Here is a 13,649-nt window from a genome sequence, read left to right on the forward strand (position 1 = left end):
ATTCTCTAACTTTGAGTAGCATCCCCGTCCTTTCTCACCTCAGTGATTTCCAGCTGATGAGCTCTCAGTTTGGAGCAGACAGTCCTGTCATTGATCCTGTGGTGTGTTACCTTGCATGCTGAATAACTTCCCACTCTGCAAACTCCTCTGCTTATTGCTCTTTGTTTGCTGCCTCCAAGGGCGCAGGGAAGCTGGGCTGTGCTTTGGGTGCTGTGTGTTCAAGGAGCACGGAAGGCAGGAGGAATTTATTTATGTAGAAATAAGGGAAGAGCGTGAGGAAGGTGAAGGCAGTGCTGAAGAATGCTGCTTTTGTTTACAAAAAAATTAACTCAATTAGCCGTGTTCTCCAGAGTTGCTTTTGCTGAGGGAAAGGAAAGATGAAATTATGATGATTTTCCCAGCTGACTGTGAATGACATTCTGCTTTGGGAGGCATTTGCTTGACTGAAGCACTGGGTATAGCAATTTAATGTTTTCTCTCTTTGCCAACACTTTTTTTGAACTCTTCCTTTGTTATTGATGGGGGGAAATGAACTGATTTTAGGGTAACAATGCCAGTTCCTCTTAGCCCAGAGTGTGCCCTATTTTATTACATATCCTAAATTCAATTTTTAACAGCAGTTTTAATTACATATTACTTTCTTCAAAAGGGCAAGGATGCTTTAAAGTGTTGATTGTGCTTTTAACAACTTAGTTTCTTTCTAATTCTCTTCCATCCCCATTATTGCTTTCCTGTAACCAATTTCAATATTGCTAAGGAGCTTTCACTCAAATTGACAAACATTCAAAACAACTCACTAAAATTAATACATTCTGAATCTGTGCTGCTATTTTTTTGCATATTTATTAACTTGGAACCCATGAACCTGATAAAATGGGAAGGAAGAGTCTTTCCTCCCTTTTCATAAGCAAATTTGCTGGTAAATCGCGACAGAAAATGCTCAGTCCTCCTCATTAATGGATCTGTCTTACACCTCACATGGCATGTGACTTGAGCAGTAAAGGGTGGTTTTTCAGCTTAGAACAGACATTCCTAATGACTTTCAGAGCTTCTTGAATTCCAAAGCTGCCCATTTGATCATTGTACAAAGATGACAATTGTCTCAATACCCTGATTAACATGGAACAAAACATATTTATAACAATAGTTTATTCTAAGCCTGGAGATAAAACTGCCTTTCTGCTGCCAAGTAGTCATCACCCACAGCACGTAATTAGCAGCTTGCCTTCCACTGGCTTGAAAGATATTACTACAATGCAGATAGTGGGATTTTTTTTAGGCTAAGGTATTGAAAATTAAATAGAAAGTACTGAAAAGACACAATAAATGTGTTTTCCATCTGAAAGCTAGTGGCTTTTTAGAGAAAATCCATAAGCGTGGCTGGCTTCCTGTATTGTTTCCTACAGAATAGTCATTAAACACTTCACAAATGAAGGGCATTGTAATAACAATAATAGAACAATGTAGCTCAGTTATGAACTCGAACAGCATTGGGTTTTTTTTCTTCTCTGAGACAGCCTCTTAGCTGATTATGTTTTTACCACAAGTCAAAATCTTAGGCCACATTTTTCTCTTCATTATATAGACGAAATTTGTAAAGAAAACATTTTCCAGTTTAACAAGTTTCTGATTAATCCAGAAAGCATTAAGAATCTACAGTAACTTTGCCTTTTGACTAGTAGCGTTTGTAATAGCTTTAAAAAAGTAAGAATGAAATTACTAATAACAGGCACTTGCCGAGATGCTCCTTGTTTTCAAATACCTGTAATACCTCACTGTAATGGCTTCCTGCAAGACAATGCCAACAAAAATAATACAAATAATAATCACTGTTGGGTTAAAAGATGTACTTAAACTTTGGAATGGCAGGACTGGATAAGATATTTCTGTATTAATTGAAAACTGTTGTTATTACAAGTGACTCTCCAGAGTTACTGGAGAGTTACTTGGCTTGGGGAGTGATGCCCAGGGTAATCAATCTGTCATCTTAATAGATGCAATTTGTGGTGGGAGTTGTAGTAATTAACAACATAACAAAAATGCCCAAATTTTGCACAGATTTCAGCAGGACCAAGTGTTCCTTTGCAGACTTAGAACCATGCAATAATTAGAACTGTTTCTTGCCCGAAAGAGGTAAGACCCTGAGAAAAGGTAGAATTCAGTTCCTTTGAGAAAGATAGAAAGAGTGTTGGTTATGCAAAAGGAGGAAACACTATCTGAAGACTTGAATTTGAAGAAAAATATGAATGAGAAAAAGCGCATTCACATGTAGAGGCCAGCAGTAAGAAAGGCAAAAAGCTTGAGGCATTAGTTCATAGTGCAGCAAGAGCTGAGCAGTTGTCAAGATGTGCCTCTCTTTTGCCTACAGTTCAGTAGACTGCCATCTTCCTCCTCCCTAATCTCTTGTCCGTATTTAGTACTCATTTACCTGTTTTTTGTGAGCTATTATGGGCCACAGATCTTGGCCAGAAGCACAGTCAGCAGTGTCTTAAGATGTATTGCTCAAAGAACAGCTAAGACATTGTGCCCAGTTCACGCCGCAGTGATAGCTCAAGAGCAAAAGACTGAAAAGTAGCACCAAGAAGGTTGAAAGCTGTTAATACTCCTGCCAGAAGCGCTCGGTGCTGCAGCTGCTGACGTGCAGTGCTGCAGCCCTCAGCTGTGAGATGTCTAGCACATCTCTGTGAGCATCCAAGTGCTTCCGAGGACAACGCTCCTCTGTCCATGTTGGCCGGCGATACCTTAAAAACAGTGCCAGCTGCTCACAAAGAATGGTAGGAGGGAAACGGTGAGTTTGAGCTCAGATCCAAGAATTTCAGTCACTTTTGGCTGCCTTCTGCCCCATATCTCGTAGCCTGTTGTAGGAAAAATCCTTTGTAATAGAGAAGCTACAAGACAAGACAATATCAGCATATCCACACAGACAAGAAGCTTAATGTGGGAGAAAATTCCTTTCAGTAGAATATTGAGAGAGCAACAGGATTTTAGATGGACTTTCTATTCCAGGGGTTACTAACCTCACAAAGTCCTTGTGACAAGTCCTCTGTCCTTCTAGAAGTCTAGCTTATGGAACCTGGGACCTTGCACTGCTTTTTAGCTTAGAAAACATTAAACTTTGGGATGTTTAGAGTGTGTCATGAGAATAAAAGGGAGAAAAAAGAGGAGAAAGCAGTAAATAACAGTATTCCTGAATTAATTGCTGTAAATTCTGCTGATGTTTGGAAAAGCAATGTTCAGATGACTGTAGCTGGTTTCGCTCTAAGTTTCTGCCTTCAGTTAGTCATAGAAAGGAGGGTTTCGACAGACAACCACCAGTGATGGAGTTAATCTGATGTATTGAACTGTCAGCCATTAGGTGAACTAACAATCACCAGGCAATTGTGAGGTAAATTAGCTAGATCAAAAGGGCACTTGTAAAATTTATTAATTTTATTTCCCATTTGCGAAAGCTAATGCAGTTCAGACAGGGAATCGTAACTCCCTCACCTGCAGTAATGGAATAGCCCCATCTCCAGAGCGAGGGATGCAGAGTATCAGTGAAAAATACGGAGGGACTAACTCTGTTTAACATGGGGTTAGGAAATTCAATAAAGAAAGGCAGTGAGGCAGCAAACACATTCCTTCAAGGCTTTAACCCCATATTGTCTTGAGAAAATATAATTGACCTTATGGAATTTCCATCCTTGTGCGCTACATTTAAACCGGCTCAGAAGTCGGCCAGACCTAAACCTGCAGCGTCAGCGAGGGTTTTGGCGGGAGGGGGTGAGTTAAACTTCCCCTCGGCACGACTGCAGCGAGGGCTTGCTAAGTCTCTTTCGGAGAAGAAAAAAAAAAAGAAGAAAAAATTTAAAAATCATTCTTTATTTAAAACAGGAGTTAAAAACCCCACAACAGGAGGGAATCCCGCCCTAAGTCCCTCGCAGAGGAGGCGTCGCAGGTGTCGTGAGGTGCAGCCCCCGCGGCGGCTGAGGGCGGGAACAGCCTGAGGGCTCGGGGCCACGGCCACAGCCACGGCCACGGCCACAGCCGCCCCCCGCCCGGCCCGGGCGAGGCTCCCGCGGAGGGAAGGGCGGTGATGTGGGAGGTGGCGCGGCGCAGCCCCCGCCCGCCCCTCTCCGGCGATCGCGGAGCGGCTCCTCCTCCGGGAGGGCGCGGCGAGGCGGGCGGGCGGTGCTGCACCCCCGGCGGGCAGCCCCGCCGCACCTCCCGCGCCCGGGGCGGCTCCGCGCCCGCCGGGTGCCGGCGCCTCTCCCGGAGGAGCCTTCGCAGAGGAGACAGAGGAGCGGGAGCTGCGCACCCCGGGCGGGGACATGTCGGCGGAGCGCGCCTGGAGGTAACGAGCGGTGCCCGCGGGCCCGGCGGGGCGAAGCCGCACAACTCGGCGCTCGCCTGCCCCGTCCCCCCGGCAAAGTTGCGCCCGAGCAGCCCCGGAGGCTCCCCCGCCGCGGGCACCGCCCGGGACGGGAGCGCGGCGGGACGGGGCGGCCGCCGGCGCTGGGGCTGCCGCTGAGCGGGGCAGCGGTTTCGGGTTGGTTCTGTGCTGTTTCTTGGGGTTTGGTTTTGTTTTCCTTGTTTCTCGGCGCACTCAGCATCTGCCTGGCGCGGTCCCCTCGGCAGCCCTTCGGTGGCTGGGCTTTTCCCTCTCCCTCTCCTCACGGAGTTATTCCGCGCGACGCGGTTGCCCTCTAGTGTTCGTGGGAATTGGCGAGGGCTCTGTTGGGGGAAAATTAGCGTAGTGCGGTAATTATTAATAACGTCAGGTGTTTATTGCTGATTGGATTTCCAAATCCCATCAGAAGTTGGTTGTGTAATGCTGCTCGGTTCAGCTGTCGCATGCAACCTTCGGGAAATGGCAGAAAACTTCTGTATTGTTTAGTTCACTACTCGATGTGCTGGATAATTGCTTCAGGTTTTGGCGTGATGGGGTTTTTTTCTTCTTAATAAAATGGAAGGTGGGAGAAATGGGATTTCTCTCCCTGTCAGCATCCCCAGTCGGGTCTCTAGGAAGGAAAGGTGCTGAACTCTGCCTTATTACCTTTTAACACTTGGCTTGTGCTTGGCACTTGTGGGAGAAGTAAAGGTATGGGCATGGACCAGAAAATGTGCTGTACATTTACCTTAAAAACCTTGGAGGAAATCGTTTCCTCTTTGGATAGTGATGTTTCTGCAAGTGCTGAAAAGGGTTTATCTCAGAAAAATTGTATGTGATGTCATGTGCTTTAAGATCTCTCAGTTGAAAGTATTATATGAAGGTAAAGTAGTAATATGAAGACCTAACCCAACTTGTGTATTGTTTTAAAGTCTTCCACACCTTCTTTTAAACTATTTTAAATACTGTATTTTTAATCTTTGTAAGTATCCTTTACTGATGAACTGTGATGCATGAATTCCTATCCAGTAAGGTCTGTGGTACTGCATGAGGCAATGCAGCATGAAGCCAAAGGTGTCATAGGTACAATAGAAACTGAGAACTGCTTGCCCCAAGGACTTGACAAAGCATTTCTGCCCACCCGGATTGTTGTTCTGCCTAAGCTGTTCCTTTTTCTCGTTTTTTCTAAAAGATATGAGAGAATGTAAGCCCTTCAACAGTCACACATTCCAGGGCTTGTTATGTGATACTAAAGGGTCCCAAAGACTTCCCCTGACAGTTCATGTCTCATATCACCATCTTTTCAAGTTGAAAATGTCTTTTTAATATGCACTCATGTGGTCTCATTCTCAGCCTGGATTTACTTGTCTTGAGTTATCACTGCTTGAATACTCCAGTCAGTAGAATAATGTTGTAAGTAGGGGCACTCAGTATTTGGAGACCACTTTCACATTTTCATAATTAATTTAAAATATGAGCACTGCCATCCATCCAACATTTGGTTCTCTTCAAATAGACTTTGCTGCTGCTTGCCATGTCATTTATATAGCCAAAGATTTCCATTTTAGTAACACTAATATGACTCCAGAATACTCCCTTTAAGGTCATATTTCATAGTGGCTGGCCAAAGCAGACTTGTATGCTCAAGGAAATTAAACAGCATTCAAATCAGTGGAGATGTAAATGCCTACATTAACATGCTGAATAATGTCTGGTTTTTGTCTAGTCTTCATTTACAACTTAGCCTTCATTTAAAAATCAGCAGTATGTCACTAGCAATGTGGTAGTGGCCAGGTTGGTAAGGAACAGAATGAGAATATAGTGATAGGAATTATTAGAAGAGCAGAATTCTGGGGAGGCTGCTGGGCTATTTATTGGATAAATTGTATTGCCAGAAAACGAAAATTGAAGACTTGGAATTTCATGTTCTTTGTGTGTGTTTGCTGCATCTCATTAGTAGGCTGAGTCTCCAGCCAGTGTTGTCTCTTGGAAGCATTTCCATTAGGGTTAACATGTTGAAATGATTTATAGAAGCCAAGGATTTGGTCGTTTATTTTTACCAATCAAGTTCCTGCAAATAGCAGGAACTTGCCAGGCTCCTTATGGTGTGGTTCAGCTCTTTGGAGCTCATCATGGCATTTGTCCTCTCATCAGAACTACCTCGTTAGTAAATTTTAAAAAAACCAAACCAAAAAAACCCCAAACAAAAACCCATAGTTGAAAGTCTCTATTCTAATGCATCTGTTTGATGCTTGCTGCTGCAGATACCTGTAATTGTGACTGCCCAGCAGTACTGCTTAGAATAGTAAATCTTCTACTTAATAAGGTGATACTTCTCTCCTATACCCACAAGATTTTCATGTGAACTAGTCCTGGGCTGCAGAAATCACTTCTACAGTAGATGAGGAGGACATAGAGCCTTGCTGTTTGTATTCAGAGTAAAATGCAAAGCTTACTTCCATGACTCAGCTTTCTCTCAGCAGAATCATCTCCTCCATAGTGAGTCCAGGAGTTAAAAGCAAATGCTGAATATTCAAAGATGCTAATTTTCACCTTAAAGGAAGCATTTTGAGACTTCATACTTTGGAACAACACAGGTAGAAGGTTCTGATCTGAATTTTCAGATACTGGTATGAAAATGCAAAATAGGAGATCAAATGCAGGTTGTAGGAGATTAAATGCAGATTGTCCTAAAGTAATAAAGTTCTATATGGAGAAAAAAATGAGGCAGATTTTATTGCTTCAGACCATGGAAAAAGACCATACAAATTATTTTATAGGTAAAACTTATCCCAGGAGTACCTTTATGAAACATAGGGTTCACTGAAATAATACTAACAAGCTTGAACTCTTGCAGAGAGTTTCTAGACTCTTTGATTATTTTTTTCCTTTAAGCTTTTTTCTTATAGCCGGATTATTTTTTTTTATTGCTGTTTGAGTTATCGTGACTTCTTCTTTCTTTTGTAAAATACTGTGTTCTTTTTTCATGAAAGTAAGACTCCATAAGTACTGTCCTCTTCTGAAATGCTGCTTCCAGCAGCTTACAGAATGTTGGTACATTCTGACTTACACCTTTGGTCTGGTGTTACTGTTGGAAGTGACAGCAGAGGAGGACCATTTTCCCTGAAGGTGTGATAGAGGTCACTGGAGTGGTCTCAGTAGGTTCCACAGTGTGCTGTGGGTGATGCCCCTCGAAGCTGTCAGTACCACTGCCAAGGTGGGACATGATGAGTTATTGTAGCATGTGCTGTAAGATGGCATTAGAATATCCAGCAAGTGCTGTTGCTCAGAGTAAAATGCTGCTGTTCCTCAAGGAAAGCAGCTGTACCTTGTCAAGGCTTTGAAACTGTTTTGGTATTATTAAATGCGTGTTTTCTTTGTGGTTTTTATGTTATGCTTTCTGTGTTCTTTGGAACTCTTGCCATGCAAACCGGTCCTTAAATAAGTGAAAACCACATAAGCATCAAGCTGATACAAGAGAGCATGCATCTAAAACTTGTGCCTTATTGTGTTCCATTCCCCTTCCTTACTGTCTGCAGTGTGCCAAGTCTGGCTGTGTCCTGCTGCATCCTGGGGAATTCCTCGTTTCTCAGAGTCAAACCTCACATCTGCCTTGACATTTCCAGCGGCTCCTCCTTACAGCTGCACTCCGTAGCCCCAGGAGGCACCTGCAATTAGGAGCTAAGGATACAATGACAGGGGTTTGCTTGAAGAAAATAGAGGGTTTTGGGCAATCTCCAGGTTTTCTTCTCCATGGAATGGCATTAGGAACTGTGTCCATTCTGCAAATGTTTCTTGGGTTGCAACCCTTCTGTAATACACAGTTCAGCCAACTCTGTCTAATGAGCCCTTCCTTGCTATGAGCTTGGGTCGGTGTCAGTTCTCGTTTTTTCCTTTATCTAGACCAGCCAGGTCTGTGGTTATTGAGGAGGAGGAGTTGGGAGTGTGTTCAGCTTTTCTAGACAACGCAGCAAGTGTTAATTTTAGCCACTAAAATTATGTGTTTCTTGGCACTCAGGCAGCTGAACTGGAAATGCAAAATGAGGAAAACCCTTCATGTGTCTAATGAAAAATCATCTGTCTGGAAACATCTCTCTCTGTTTTTACTCATTCAGGATGGAGCTCCTTCTTTGTCACCTGACTTCTTACTTACTTCTTAAGTATCTCTTTTGCTATCTCAAGTGATGCTCTTTAAGTTAATGTGACAAGGATCAGACATCTCAGTACTTGAAAATGTTCTTTGACACCTTCTAAAGGTTCTTTAGTATTTTTGTTAGGTCTTTATACATTCTTTAACTTTTTTTCACACGCCTCTGGTTACTGAGAGCTGGGATTATGTTCTTTTTTTGTCTAACGCTGATTAGTGAGGCTGTATTCCTGGATGCAGGACAGGTGTCCTGCCTAAAAGCTATGAGCAGGTCTTTGTGCAGCTGCAGGCAGGGTTCAAGGCTGGGTATAAGTCCTCCCAGAACAGAAAGGGTTGATATATCTGTGAGTAGCAGGTGGAGAGAGTAGAATCTATCTGTTCAGACAGCAGGATTATCTGGTGAGATGCAGGTGTAAAGGGAATCTTAACTATGAATGAGACAGCTCACGTACGCTTGCTCTTCCTGCTTAATTTTGCAGTTTTGATGACTAGGGTGATTTGGAATTTCTTTTTCCCCTTATCTCATTTTTCTCCTAATTTATTTTTGCTTTATGCTCATTGTGGCACTAGGAAGATCAGTCTTTGGAATTTAATTAAATTTGTGAGCCTTACATAGGTGCTAAGTACTTCATATTTTTCAGCTTTTTTGAAAACCTGGAGTGAAAGACCAACTTGTTTACAATGTAGAATTAAAAACAAACAAACAAACAAGAATGGAAGGATTAAGCTCTTGGGAAATGACCATGTTAATGCCACACACATAGCTTATCCTAGTCCATTTGCAAATGGGCATGGAGGGGCACTGAAGTTACAATGGCATGTTCTAGATCTTCACACCATGAATATTTTTCAAAATCTTCTTGTAACCTTCCTTTATGACTTAATGATAATTATTTTATGCTTCTCACCCTGTCCAGTTATTTTACTAGGGACATTTTGACAGCACTTGTACTGCTGCCTTGAAAAATGACTGCTTTCCTTAATTAGAAGTTAGAGCATAGGTATATCCTTAGGTGATCTGCCTCTTAAGTTAGCCTTTGATTTATTACTCTCTCTTCTCAAATTTAAGAGCTGGATTATTTTATGGCTTTTTTAATACAAAGGACTGTGATATGCTTCTAACAATTTGAACAGCTACGCAATCCAGTAAAATGCTATTTGTTTTCTTCTAATGTTGCAGGAAAAAAGTTGTGTTTTAAAAATACTTCTATAACACATATAACACAGTATATCAGTATGCGTGCATACAACAGTTAAAATGTGCAGGTTTTGTTTAGAACTTCTTGGTTCTTCAAAAAGTAATAAAAGATAGAGTTTGTTTCATCATGTTCCCCAGCCTGTTGGTGGTGGGAGGAGGAAGGTTACAGATTTTCAGTATTTGGGTTGTCAGCAGTTGTCTACTTGGAGTTATCTTTTCTCTTCGGATAAAAGGAATTTCTGAAACACAGGAAATTCTTTGCTGTCATATCTTGCATTTTTATTGCCTCTTTTACTTGATCCTCTGGGGTGAGGAGCCTGGGAGATTTAAAGACCCTCAAATGCTCGTGGCAGCTAGTGGGAGCAGGGAGAAATCACTCTTTATATTGCAAAGTTCTGAGCTGTTGGTCCCCAAACTACTGCCTGGTAATGATTTCTTTGCTCCCCATTAATTTAAGTGGGATGATACTTCACAAATGCAATGCCCCATTTAAATCCCTGGTTTTCTTTTTTTCTTAGATTATACCTGTGGTGAAGCTCTGTGGAAGATAGATGTGTGTGCTGCAATGGTGACATAAAGATTTCACAGGACTGGAACAAGTTGTTGAGAACCTGTGTTTGTTTTTCATGCTGCTGTCGAGAACTATCTAAGGCAAGTAAACACCATGAGTTTTATCCTGAAACTTCACAGACATTTTCAAAGAACAGTTATTTTGCTGGCCACTTTTTGTATGGTGAGCATAGTTATTTCTGCCTACTACTTGTATAATGGCTACAAACAGGAAAATGAACTTCCTGAAATCTCTTCAGAAGTGGAATGTGGTGATCCTCAACTGTTGCCATACAAGCTGATGGAGATGAAGACCATGAAGCCTCTTGATCCCTTGAGGACAGACCTTGTAGTGCTGGTGTTTGTGGAAAGCCAGTACTCCACTTTAGGCCAAGATATAATAACCATCTTGGAATCCAGCAGATTTCAGTTCCACATTGAGATTGCTCCTGGGAAAGGTGACCTCCCGGTGCTTATAGACAAAAACAGAGGCAAATACGCTCTCATAGTCTATGAAAATATTCTGAAGTATGTGAATATGGACTCTTGGAACAGAGGCCTTCTAGATAAGTACTGTATAGAATATGGTGTAGGTGTTATTGGATTTCACAAAGGCAGTGAGAACAGCCTGCAGAGCTTTCAGTTGAAGGGTTTTCCTTTCCACGTCCACAGCAATCTGGGTATTAAGGACTGTTGCATTAACCCTCATTCCCCACTGCTCCATGTGACTAAATCTTCTAAGCTGGAGAAAGGGCCCTTGCTTGGAAATGACTGGGCTGTTTTCCAGATTAATCACACAGCTTATCAACCAGTGATATTTGCAAAAGTAAAGACACCAGAAAACCTTTCTCCACCTGCTGCTCTCAGTGCTCTCTATGCCACGGTAATTCATGACCTGGGGCTCCACGATGGGATACAACGAGTCCTTTTCGGCAATAACTTGAATTTTTGGCTGCACAAGCTGATTTTCATAGATGCCATCTCTTTCCTAACTGGAAAGAAGCTCAGACTGTCCTTGGATAGGTACATTCTGGTTGACATAGATGACATCTTCGTTGGGAAGGAGGGAACGAGGATGAACACCAACGACGTACAGGTAAAGTATGTGCACAAACTAATGGTCATTACAGCAAAGTGATGGTTTTTTTCTCTTGAAGTGAATAGTTGTTAGTGGTTTGAACTCACAGCAGATGTAGGTCAGAAAGTATTCTAAACAAACAGTTTGGGCCGTGGTAGAGAAGCCAGTTGGTCTGTCTTTGAGTGATCAGTGATTGCAGGTGAAGCAGTTCCTTCAAGCTGCAGGTGGGGGAAGAGTCTGTGCAGTGTTGCTTGTACCTGTACTAGAAGAGGGTGTAAGATAAGGTGACTCACTGGTTACTGTCACTTCTTTCCTCTCAAGTGACACACAAGTCCCTGCTATGTTCTATAAACAGGGTGGGCACCTCAGAATTCTGTTCCCTTTGCTACACATGGAGAATAGTCTCCCAAAAAGAAATGAAGGTCAACTAGTTGCTAAGTAACTGATAAAGAAAAGGGGGCAGAGCAGTAGTGTTTTCACACACACCACAACCCACCCAACACACCATTCTAAACAGAATTGCAGAGTGTTTAACTCTGCTGATCCTTCTCTCTAAGCACACACTTCAGCGGTGTTTGGAAACAGCACAGGACTTCAGGGCTGGACTCAGGAACTGTTCATATGTGATGGGCATGCAGCTAGTCTTACAAGCAGGAGGTAAATGTGGTGAGCAATAGTAAATGTCAGCATAAATTTTGAAGAATAGGGTGGGTTATTAGCTGTTTGAACTAGGTTTGGATGTCAGGAGTTGCTTGCAGCATTTCAGCTCTCTTATCTCTGTTTTATGGCTCTCGCAAGGAAGGGTTGTATTAATATTGGTCTTAAAAGCTCATTCTGTTGCTGAGTGACTTGATGATTTCCATTTTAACATTTGAAGTGTTGCATTCCTGAAGGTCATTTTCCACTCCCTTGTGCTTTGCAGTGAGGTGGTAGCTGTGGGTCAGTAGCAGTAACATCTTAACATTATTTCTTCCTTTGTACCTGGCTTGTGTTTTGTGAAGTGTTGTTCCAGAGCAGATAATTAGAAGTCACCTTCTACAACTCTACTTGGTCTAGAAGTTAAAAATCTGTAACATGCTGATTGTTACCCATTTGTGCTAAAAATAAAGGAGAATGTTTTGTTAAAACTTTCTTAATGGAAAGAGAACCTGGGAAAAGGAAAGACAAGGACAGCACTGTGTGCAGTTGTTTGTTTCATTTTAAACCAAGTTCTTGGGTTTTTTCAGCATTAATTTGTTAAGCTGCAATAACTCTGCATATAGATCTTCCTTAAACAAAAGGTTTGAACCTGCAGTTAAACTTGAATTCACTTTAAAATTGCAGCATACACTCTTTTCCAAAACATTCTCTTCACATGCAATTATAATTGAGATATAACCTTTTCATTAAGTTGGTGTTTTCCATATGCAAACAAATCACATGGGAGAGAGTTGAAGTAAAGGGGAGAGATAATAAATGGAGTTTCTGTGGAGGACACGATGGCAGTGTTTGAGTTAGGTAAGTGATTGGAGAATCTCCTAAATGCAAACTCAGATCACAGGAAAGAAATAAGGTCTGACCCACATCACTGCAGAACTCCTGTTTTTCTGCAGAAGCAGCTGTTTCTGGTAAGAAAATATGTAAAATAAAACCTGAATAAACCTCTCGCTGTGTTGTGCAATAACACTTTGAGACTATGTTTTTTATTGTTTCTCTTTGAAAGTGACACCTTTGGATTGTTTTAGGATAAGTTAGGATGTTTAATTGCCAGAATTACTTACCAAAAGCAGGAGGCTGTTGAGACAGATTTGATTAAAGCAGATACAGAAGGATAAACTGTATTGTTTTGGGAGAATAATTTGCGATATGTCAGAATGTAATCTTCCCAAAATAAAGCTGTCAAATTAAATAGAAATAATATCAAAGTGGAAATAACTTTTAAGTAGGATAATTTCATTTATACAGAACTGTGTTCTGAAACAGTGGAATCTGAAAAAAAAAAGTGTTCCCTTCTGATTCTTCATCTACTTATAGTTAAAATGTTCTATTAAACGTGTTGTTAGGGCTGTCAGATGCGATGCATCTTCATTACCATTAATATCAAAGGAGTTATCCTCTGTGGCACAATGACATGTGGAAGGAATGAAACAAAATCCATTTGCAGTAGTTGAAAATCTGTTATTGTAAAGTATATTTGCAGATAAATGACATCCCATTAAACAGGAGTGTTTTACTGAGCTCTGCTGCGGTGACTGTGACGGAGAATTGGGCGCTGCAAGTGTGAAAGTGGGTTGCTAAATGTAGACTTTGTATAATTGCAGTACTCCAG

At 41.8% G+C, this 13,649-nt stretch overlaps 1 protein-coding gene across 3 annotated transcripts in view; it reads left to right on the top strand.

The window, feature by feature from the left end:
* LOC135412655 (bifunctional heparan sulfate N-deacetylase/N-sulfotransferase 3) overlaps positions 1–13,649 on the top strand; it is a 133,146-nt gene that overhangs the window by 82,999 nt on the left and 36,498 nt on the right. For 2 of the 3 annotated variants that reach the window (XM_064651413.1, XM_064651414.1), the window contains exon 3: positions 10,233–11,359. In XM_064651413.1, the coding sequence (XP_064507483.1) occupies positions 10,379–11,359 (981 nt within the window). In that variant the 5' untranslated portion in view covers positions 10,233–10,378. Of the gene's footprint in view, positions 1–4,173; positions 4,334–10,232; positions 11,360–13,649 lie in introns of those variants that run through there. The other variant, XM_064651411.1, reaches the window with a different exon arrangement.

Source organism: Pseudopipra pipra, chromosome 4 (assembly GCF_036250125.1).
Source record: "Pseudopipra pipra isolate bDixPip1 chromosome 4, bDixPip1.hap1, whole genome shotgun sequence".
Classification (NCBI taxonomy): Eukaryota; Metazoa; Chordata; class Aves; order Passeriformes; family Pipridae; genus Pseudopipra; species Pseudopipra pipra.